Source organism: Bufo gargarizans, unplaced genomic scaffold, assembly GCF_014858855.1.
Source record: "Bufo gargarizans isolate SCDJY-AF-19 unplaced genomic scaffold, ASM1485885v1 fragScaff_scaffold_538_pilon, whole genome shotgun sequence".
In the NCBI taxonomy this organism is placed as follows: domain Eukaryota; kingdom Metazoa; phylum Chordata; class Amphibia; order Anura; family Bufonidae; genus Bufo; species Bufo gargarizans.
The window spans coordinates 1-10,875 of NW_025334133.1; the positions used below are offsets into that span (position 1 = coordinate 1).

The 10,875-nt window shown below is 44.3% G+C and overlaps 1 protein-coding gene across 1 annotated transcript; it reads right to left on the reverse strand.

Moving 5' to 3' along the window:
* Positions 1-253: 253 nt before the first annotated feature.
* On the reverse strand, positions 254-10,615 carry LOC122922591 (the record flags this gene model as incomplete). Its single annotated transcript, XM_044273261.1, is given in 2 exon segments — positions 254-514; positions 10,472-10,615. Coding segments are annotated over 2 exon segments (342 nt in total), but the record flags the coding sequence as incomplete, so codon positions are not given.
* Positions 10,616-10,875: the final 260 nt, after the last annotated feature.

Genomic DNA, 10,875 nt, shown 5'->3' on the forward strand with positions numbered 1-10,875 from the left:
AAATTGAGGTGAAGTATTGCACCAGAGGTCAAGGAAATTGTGCGGAGGGATAAACAAACCCCAGGTCTGGGCGGCTAAAGCTATCAGGGAGTCTATTTTGATGTTTGCTATGGGGCCCCTGTCTTCTGTCTACTCCACTGATCATCCCCTTAAAGGGTCTGACACTAGAAGGAACCCTCTGCTTTATTCCTGACCATAAACAGCGTCCCTCTAGCCTACAGGCGGTGTCTGTTATTGCAGCTCGGTATTTTACCTCTTGTGTGGATTTCATCAGCTTTGACCTTAAGTCCTCGATCACTTGTTCTATTTCCTTCGGCATCCAGCTCAGGATGGCGACACCTAGAAACGGCTTAAATGTGAAGTCCACTTTCGTGGGGTCTATCATGTCAGAACCATCATCGAGGTCAGAGAAGTCTGGTATTGGAGAGGCGACTACAAGGCCCAGGGTCACAGCCAGGACTGAAAGGATCATCATGGTGACACGTGTCCACTCTAGGAGGAGAACTAAAGCGACCTGCAGGAACAGCCAAAAATTTGTGAAAATCTGTGAGAACTCTGAAACGTCCTGAAAAAACAGGCCTCAAGTGAAACATAGAAACCTAGAATGTGTCGGCAGATAAGAACCATTCGGCCCATCTAGTCTGCCCAATACACTGAATACTATGGATAGCCCCGGCCCGATCTTATATGGAGGATAGCCTTATGCCTATCCCATGCATGCTTAACCTCCTTCACTGTATTTGCAGCTCCCACTTCTGCAGGAAGGCTATTCCCTGCATCCACTACTCTCTCAGTAAAGTAATACTTCCTGATATTACTGTTAACCCTTTGCCCCTCTAATGTTACACTATGTCCTCTTGTAGCAGTTTTCCTTCTTGTAAATCTTCTCTCCTCTTTTACCTTGTTGATCCCCTTTATGTATTTAGCCGTCTCTCTCATCTCCCCTCTGTCTCGTCTTTCTTCCAAGCTCTACATGTTAAGGTCCTTTCATATTTCCTGGTAAGTTTTATCCTGCAATCCATGGACCAGTTTAGTAGCTCTTCTCTGAACTCTCTCCAAGTATCAGTATCCTTCTGGAGATATGGTCTCCAGTACTGCGCACAATACTCCAGATGAGGTCTCACTAGTGCTCTGTAGAGCGGCATGAGCACCTCCCTCTTTCTACTGGTAATGCCTCTCCCTATACACCCAAGCATTCTGCCTAGCATCTCCTGCTGCTCTATGACATTGTCTGCCTACCTTTAAGTCTTCTGAAATAATGATCCCTAAATCCCTTTCCTCAGATACTGAGGTTAGGACTGTATCACTGATTGTATATTCTGCTCTTGGGTTTTTACGCCCCAGGTTCATTATCTTGCACTTATCAACATTACATTTTAGTTGCCAGATTTTTGACCATTCCCCTAGTTTTCCTAAATACTTTTCCATTCGGTGTATCCCTCCAGGAACACCAACCCTGTTACAAATCTTTGTGTCATCAGCAACAAGACCCACCTTACCATCGAGGCCTTCTGAAATTTCGCTGATAAAGATATTAAACAATATGGGGGCCCCTGGACAGATCCCTTAGGTGCCCCACTGGTAACAAGACCCTGGTCTGAATATACTCCATTGACTACAACCCTCTGTCTGTCCCTCAGCCACTGCCTAATCCATTCACCAATATGGGAGTCCAAGCCCAAAGACTGCACTTTATTAATAAGCCTTCTATGTGGGACAGTATCAAAAGCCTTACTAAAGTCTAGATAAGCGATGTCTACTGCACCTCCGTCTATTATTTTAGTCACCCAATTAAAAAAAAACAATATTAGTTTGACATGATCTCCCTGAAGTAAACCCATGCTGTTTGTCATCTTCCAATCCATGGGACTTTAGATGGTCCACAATCCTCTCCTTAAGTATGGTTTCCATTAATTTCCCCACTATTGATGTCAGGCTTACTGGCCTATAGTTGCCCGATTCCTCCCTACTACCTTTCTTGTGAATGGGCACAACATTTGCTAATTTCCAATCTTCTGGGACGACTCCTGTTGCCAGTGATTGGTTAAATAAATCTGTTAATGGTTTTGCTAGTTCCCCGCTGAGCTCTTTTAGTAGCTTTGGGTGTATCCCATCAGGCCCCTGTGACTTATTTGTAGTAATTTTAGACACTTGACTCAGAACCTCTTCCTCTGTAAAGACACATGCATCAAAAGATTCATTAGTCTTCTTTCCTAACTGAGGTCCTTCTCCTTCATTTTCCTTTGTAAGAACTGAACAGAAGTATTCATGAGGCAGTCAGCTAGTTCTGTATCTTCTTCCATATACCTTCCTTCTTTAGTTTTTAATTTAGTAATTCCTTGTTTTAGTTTCCTTATTTCATTTATGAATCTGAAGAATCTTATCGCCTTTTTCCCCTGACTGAGCTCATGTCTCTTCTGCCTGTGCTTTAGAAGCTCCTATAACTTGTTTGGCCTCTCTCTGCCTAATCTTATAAATTTGCCTGTCATCCTCGTTTAGTTTTTTTTTACAATTCCTAAATGCTATCTTTTTGTTTTCAATGATTTTGGCCACTTCTGCTGAGTACCACAGGGGTCTCTTCCTTTTTTTGCTTTTACTGACAAGCCTAATGCAGTTTTCTGTTGCCTTTAATAGTGCCACTTTTAAGTAGTCCCATTTCTCCTGGACTCCAGTGAAACTGCTCCAATCTGATAGGGACTCGTATACCACTAATCTAATTTTAGAAAAGTCAGTTTTTCCAAAATCTAAAACTTTTGTTTTTGTGTGGTGTGACTCAGTCACTGTACTTATAGTAAACCACACTGACTGGTGATCACTAGATCCCAAGCTTTCCCCTACAGTAATATCAGATACCAGATTCCCATTTGTGAATACTAGATCTAAAATGGCCTCCTTCCGGGTTGGCTCCTCCACTACTTGCTGTAGAGATAATCCCAGTAGGGAGTTTAGAATATCTGTACTCCTGGCAGAACTTGCTATTTTGGTTTTCCAGTTTACATCAGGAAGATTGAAGTATCCCATAACGATAACTTCCCCTTCAATGCCATTTTAGCTATTTCCTCGACTAGTAGATCATCTAATTCTTCGACTTGGCCAGGTGGTCTATATATCACACCTACACGAGTTACCTTATGATTATCAAGCTGCAACGTAACCCAAACTGACTCTAAATTGTTCTCGCTAACTTGTATTAGTGGCGGGGCTTGTAAGAGCATGTAGAAAAGTGGGCTTATCGTGGAATTTGGGGGGAGCCTAGGTGTACCCAGGCTTAGAGTCTTGGGTCAGTGGGTGGGGTTTGTGTGCAGCACGTGACCTGCCCTGTTCTCTAATATTGTGAGAAATAACATTCAGTCATCTCTGTTCTATCTGACCCCGGGAAAGCTGAGGCCTCTGTTACAGCTCCCATTGCTCAGCAGATTCCTGAATGTCCGCTCTGTGCAGTGCTGCATCCTCAGCTCCCGTGTCAATGGGAAATGCTCCATTCCAGCTGTGCTGGAGGCCGACTGATGGGCGTCAGCAGACGAGATGAGGCGTGGAATATTTTGCAAAATAATAATTTAAAAAGGCATCAGATGATGTTCAAGCCGTAAGAATTAAAGAGACAGTACCGTTGGAAGAGAGAGCAATGGCCAACACAAACAGGCAGGTATACACATCACATACATGACATCTAGGGTTGTTGTGGGTATCGAATTATTGATTCCCAATGGATAGTTTGGTACCGGTATCGATTCGATACTGGAATTTGACATTTACCTATACTAGGCTGCGCGGTATCGGAGAACATGGCGCGCACTGCTCTCAGCGCGCTCCATGTTCCCTCAGCAGCACAGAGGAGAAGGAAGCAGTGTCTCCCTCCCCCCTGCGCCACTGCTGCCACCAATGAGAAGAGAGGGGCGGAGGGGCTGTGGCCACTGCGCCACCAATGATGATAACTAAACCATTAATACAAATACAGGACCTCTAGGATAGGGCGCTGCCATCCGCGGCAGTTAACTCCTCAGGTGCCGCACCCGCCTCCTGTATTTGTATTAAAAGGTCACTTATCGTCATTGGTGGCGCAGTGTGCCCCCCCCCCCAGTATTATAATCATTGGTGACAGTGGCCACAAGGTCCCCTCCCGTCCTCAGGGGTAGTTTCTGATCTGAGCCCCAGCAGTGTAATCCTGGGGCTCCGATCGGTTACCATGGCAGCCAGGATGCTACTGAAGCCGTCCATGATACCCGCCCTGCTGCTGTGTGCACCGTGCACAGAGCAGCAGGGAGAGTGTGAGGTCCTATAGAGATCTATCAGGGTGAATAGGACAAGGGATCAAAAGATTCCAGGTTCTAGGACCCTGAGGGGGGGAAATAGTTAAATAGAAAAACAAAAACAAAATATTAATTATAAATCACCTCCTTTCTCAATTTTACATATAAACAATAAATAAATAAACATTACATATCACCACGCCCAAAAAAGTGCAAACCATTAAAATATCTCCTATGCGGTGAACGCCGTAACAGAAAAATAAATAAAAACTGCGCGATTCACCATTTTTTTGTCACCTTGTCCCCCCCAAAAAATCGGATAGGACTGTTAGATTATGGGCCGGACGTTCCATAAAATGCGGAATGCACGCAGCTTTTTGGGTGTTTTATTTTTTTCGTGTGGTATTGAATATCGCAATACTTTTTTATGGTATCGAAATCGAATCAACATTTTGGTATCGCAACAACCCAATACACATCACATACATAATAACTACAGACAGGTATACATAGCACATACATAATAACTACAGACAGGTATACACATCACATACATAACAACTACAGACAGGTATACACATCACATACATAATAACTACAGACAGGTATACACATCACATACATAATAACTACAGACAGGTATACACATCACATACATAATAACTACAGACAGGTATACACATCACATACATAATAACTACAGACAGGTATACACATCGCATACATAATAACTACAGACAGGTATACACATCGCATACATAATAACTACAGACAGGTATAGACATCACATACATAATAACTACAGACAGGTATAGACATCACATACATAATATCAACTACAGACAGGTATACACATCACATACTGTACATGACAGGTATACACATCACATACATAATAACTACAGACAGGTATACACATCACATACATGACAGGTATACACAGCACATACATGACAGGTATACACATCACATACATAATAACTACAGACAGGTATACACATCACATACTGTACATGACAGGTATACACATCACATACATAATAACTACAGACAGGTATACACATCACATACATGACAGGTATACACATCACATACATGACAGGTATACACACCTTTATGTTGCGGCACCGGCTTCTCATGAATATTTTGCCGCCTCTGTCAGTCTGTGCAACATACTTAAAGTGAACCTGTCACCGTTTTTTTTAACTATAAGAATCATCTGCATCCCGAGATAGTTCTCCCCCATTCACTTCTATGAGACGACGGTCTGTTGAAGTGATCACTACAGAGCCGTCCATAGAAGTGAATGTGGACGCCATACTGTAACTACACTGCTCGTCACTGCAGGAAAACGGAGCAGAGAACGAGCGCTGCCTCCTCTGCAAACAGCTGATTGGTGGGGGTCATCAATAGTAAAAAGCGGAGAACCCCTTTAAAGGAAACCTGTCATCCCTTTCTAAGCCGATTTATCCACTCACTTTCCTATAAATACTTTTTTATACATTAATAATGTTATTGAAATCAATTCTGAACAAACTAAAATAAATGTTCCCGCCATACATGTGACTGCACCTGAGATGAGTCCCGTCTCCTCCTTGCTTCAGAGAGGAGTAATTTATTATTATTATCTGAACGAGACTAGTACCGGGTGTCAGACCCGCACAGTCCGATATTGATGGCCTGTCCTCAGCGTCACCCCCACCGATCAGCTGTTTGAAGTAGAGGCGGCGCTCCATGCGTCCACTGCTTCCTGCGGCGGCGTAGGGTTATTACAGGTATATTCAAGTGAATGGAGCGAGTACTTGTAATTACACCGCGCCTCTGAGACGACGGTAGGGATGAGCGAATTGACTTCGGATGAAACATCCAAAGTCAATTCGCATAAAACTTTGTTCTAATACTGTACAGAGCAGGAGCGCCGCGCAGCATTAGAATGTATCGGCTCCAAAACACCATTTCCCGAACTCGGGTTCGGTTCCAAGTAATAACTTCGGCTCATCGGAGCCAATACATTCTAATACTGTACGGAGGGTTTCCGCATTTTCTTTTTTCCATTGAAAGATAGAACATGTCCTATTATTGCCCGCAAATCACTTTCCGTGGCTCCATTCAAGTCAATGGGTCCGCAAAAAAAACGGAACACATATGGAAATGCATCCGTATCCGTTCCATTTTTGTGGAACAATCTATTGAAAATGTTATGCCCAGCCCAATTTTTTCTATGTAATTGCTGTATACGGTATATGCCATACGGAAAAATGGAACGAATGGATCTGTGAAAAACAGACTGCAAAACACTGAAATAGCCATACGGTAGTGTGAACGAGGCGTTTAGAAGAAGTCTTATGCAAATCGACTTTGGAGGTTTCTTTCGAAGACAATTCGCTCATCCCTAGACGACGGGCAGAGTAATGAAGTGGAAGCAGCGCTCGCATAGAACGCCACCTTCTCTTCAAACAGATGATCAGTCGATCAGATACTGATGACCTAGCCTAAAGATGGGGGGGCACCATTTCCATGTTCGCCTCAGGCAGCATAAAGGCTAGGTGCAGCCTGGCCAGAAGAAGGGGGTGGTGAGGGGGCAGTCCGCCCTGGGTGCCGGATGCAATGAGCACTTCAATCAACACAATTCTTTTTACGTACTCACCGCTCAGCTCCGCTCGCTCCTCCAGGCCGGATGCTTCACCATTCAGCCCTGCAGGTAGAGATCACGCTGCTGGACTGTGGGAGGAGCCCGGGAATCTGCCTGTGCTCCTCCCACACAGCACTGCAGTGCCATCTGTGCCCACAGGGGAGTGCCAGAGGGCATTACTACTGTGAAGGGGGCACAGAAAGAGCGTTACTACTCTAAAGATGTCACAGAGAAGGTATTACTACTGTGAAAGGGGGCACAGAGATGGCATTACTACTGTGAAAGGGGGCACAGAGATGGCATTACTACTGAGAAAGGGGGCACAGAGAGGGCATTACTACTGTGAAAGGTGGCACAGAGAGGGCATTACTACTGTGAAAGGTGGCACAGAAAGAGCGTTACTACTCTAAAGATGTCACAGAGAAGGTATTACTACTGTGAAAGGGGGCACAGAGATGGCATTACTACTGTGAAAGGGGGCACAGAGATGACATTATTACTGTGAAAGGGGGCACAGAGAGGGCATTACTACTGTGAAAGGGGGCACAGAGAGGGCATTACTACTGTGAAAGGGGGCACAGAGAGGGCATTACTACTGTGTAGTGAGCACAGAAAGGGCATTGCTATTGTGAAGATGGCATTCCTAATGTGAAGAGGACACAGAGAGGGCATTACTACTATGAAGTGGCACAGGGGGCATTTGTACTCTGTAGGGGTACAGAGAGGGCATTACTACTGTGAAGAGGGCACAGAGAGCGCATTACTGCTGTAGAGGGGGCACAGAGAGGGCATTACTACTGTGAAGGGGGCACAAAGAGCACATTACTACTGTAAAGAGGGCACATAGAGAGCATTACTACTGTGGAGAGGGCATTACTGCTGTAAAGGGGGCACAGAGAGGGCATTACTACTGTGAAGGGAAAAATGAAGGCATAACAACTGTGAGGGGCACAATGTTTTAAAGTATAGGATGGGGGGGGGAGTGCCAGAGAAAAGACCCGCCACTGGTGCCAAACACCTTAGACACACCACTGCTTCTTTCATTCAAATTCGGCAGGTATGTGCCCTGGCCCCAGCCTCATATCACAGAATGCCCTCCCTGACAAGGCGATGCAAAGAGAAATTGTTTTAGGCTACATGCACGACCGTTGTGTGTTTTGCAGCCTGCAAATTACGGATCCGCAAAACATGGAACGGCATGGCATGAACAGCCATTAATATAACTAGGACAGGTTCTATTTTTTTTTATCGGACCACGGAACGGAGCAACAGATGCGGACAGCACACGGAGTGATTGAAGTGAATGGGTCCGCATCCAAGCCGCAAAAACTGCAGCTCGGATGTGGACCAAAACAACAGCCGTGTGTATGAGGCCTTATACAAAGGTTTTATTTTAAGTAGGGGGGGCGTTAGTTCTATCTGCTCCCCTGAGATAGACCATATACTGTATGACCATTATATATACACACAATACCATGTATATACACACACATTATATATAGACCCCACATATGTACACACCTATCACACACATGTACAGTATAGACACCTGTTCACACCTATCACACACATGTACAGTATAGTCATCTGTTCACACCTATCACACACGTACAGTATAGACACCTGTTCACACCTATCACACACATGTACAGTATAGACACCTGTTCACACCCATCACACACATGTACAGTACAGACACCTGTTCACACCTATCACACACATGTACAGTATAGTCATCTGTTCACACCTATCGCACACATGTACATTATAGACACCTGTTCACACCTATCGCACACATGTACAGTATAGACACCTGTTCACACCCATCACACACATGTACAGTACAGACACCTGTTCACACCTATCACACACATGTACAGTATAGTCATCTGTTCACACCTATCGCACACATGTACATTATAGACACCTGTTCACACCTATCACACACATGTACAGTATAGACACCTGTTCACACCTATCACACACATGTACAGTATAGACACCTGTTCACACCTATCACACACATGTACAGTATAGTCATCTGTTCACACCTATCGCACACATGTACAGTATAGACACCTGTTCACACCTATCGCACACATGTACAGTATAGACACCTGTTCACACCTATCACACACATGTACAGTGTAGACACCTGTTCACACCTATCACACACATGTACAGTACAGACACCTGTTCACACCTATCACATACATGTACAGTAAAGACACCTGTTCACACCTATCACACACATGTACAGCACAGACACCTGTTCACACCTATCACACACATGTACAGTACAGACACCTGTTCACACCTATCGCACACATGTACAGTATAGACACCTGTTCACACCTATCACACACATGTACAGTATAGACACCTGTACACACCTATCACACACATGTACAGTACAGACACCTGTTCACACCTATCACACACATGTACAGTATAGACACCTGTTCACACCTATCACACACATGTACAGTATAGACACCTGTTCACACCTATCACACACATGTACAGTATAGACACCTGTTCACACCTATCACACACATGTACAGTATAGACACCTGTTCACACCTATCACACACTTGTACAGTACAGACACCTGTTCACACCTATCACACACATGTACAGTATAGACACCTGTTCACACCTATCACACACATGTACAGTACAGACACCTGTTCACACCTATCACACACATGTACAGTACAGACACCTGTTCACACCTATCACACACATGTACAGTACAGACACCTGTTCACACCTATCACACACATGTACAGTATAGACACCTGTTCACACCTATCACACACATGTACAGTATAGACACCTGTTCACACCTATCACACACATGTACAGTATAGACACCTGTTCACACCTATCACACACATGTACAGTATAGACACCTGTTCACACCTATCACACACATGTACAGTATAGACACCTGTTCACACCTATCACACACATGTACAGTATAGACACCTGTTCACACCTATCACACACATGTACAGTATAGACACCTGTTCACACCTATCACACACATGTACAGTACAGACACCTGTTCACACCTATCACACACATGTACAGTATAGACACCTGTTCACACCTATCACACACACATGTACAGTAGAGACACCTGTTCACATCTATCACACACATGTACAGTACAGACACCTGTTCACACCTATCACACACATGTACAGTATAGACACCTGTTCACACCTATCACACCCATGTACAGTATAGACACCTGTTCACACCTATCACACCCATGTACAGTATAGACACCTGTTCACACCTATCACACACATGTACAGTACAGACACCTGTTCACACCTATCACACACATGTACAGTATAGACACCTGTTCACACCTATCACACACATTTACAGTGTAGACACCTGTTCACACCTATCACACACATGTACAGTATAGACACCTGTTCACACCTATTACACACATGTACAGTACAGACACCTGTTCACACCTATCGCACACATGTACAGTATAGACACCTGTTCACACCTATCACACACATGTACAGTACAGACACCTGTTCACACTCGGCTCCGCACTAACCTGCAGTTCTGAACTGATCCTGGATAGAAAATCCTCAGCAGCAGCAGTTATAAAGAACAAGTCCCGCCCCCTCATCTGCATACTGAGCCCTGATAGGCTGATACTGAAACCCAATTACAGGTGTCACCAGGAGGATGGAGTGACCTGGAGGGGAAACACATGGGGAGGCCATAAGACCCATCCTGTGTAATTACCGCCAGATGTAGCAGAGCTGAACGTGTCATTGTCCCCTATCTTCTGTAAATTAAGATGAATCCCCCAGTAACTAAAAGTTCTGCATCTTTATAATCTACTTTGTGTCAATTCATCACAATTATCAATATCTCTGCTTGATATCAGTGAATAAAAATGTTCTTGTTATGACCAATTGCTGAAACCCCACACAGAACTAATGCTTCGTACAG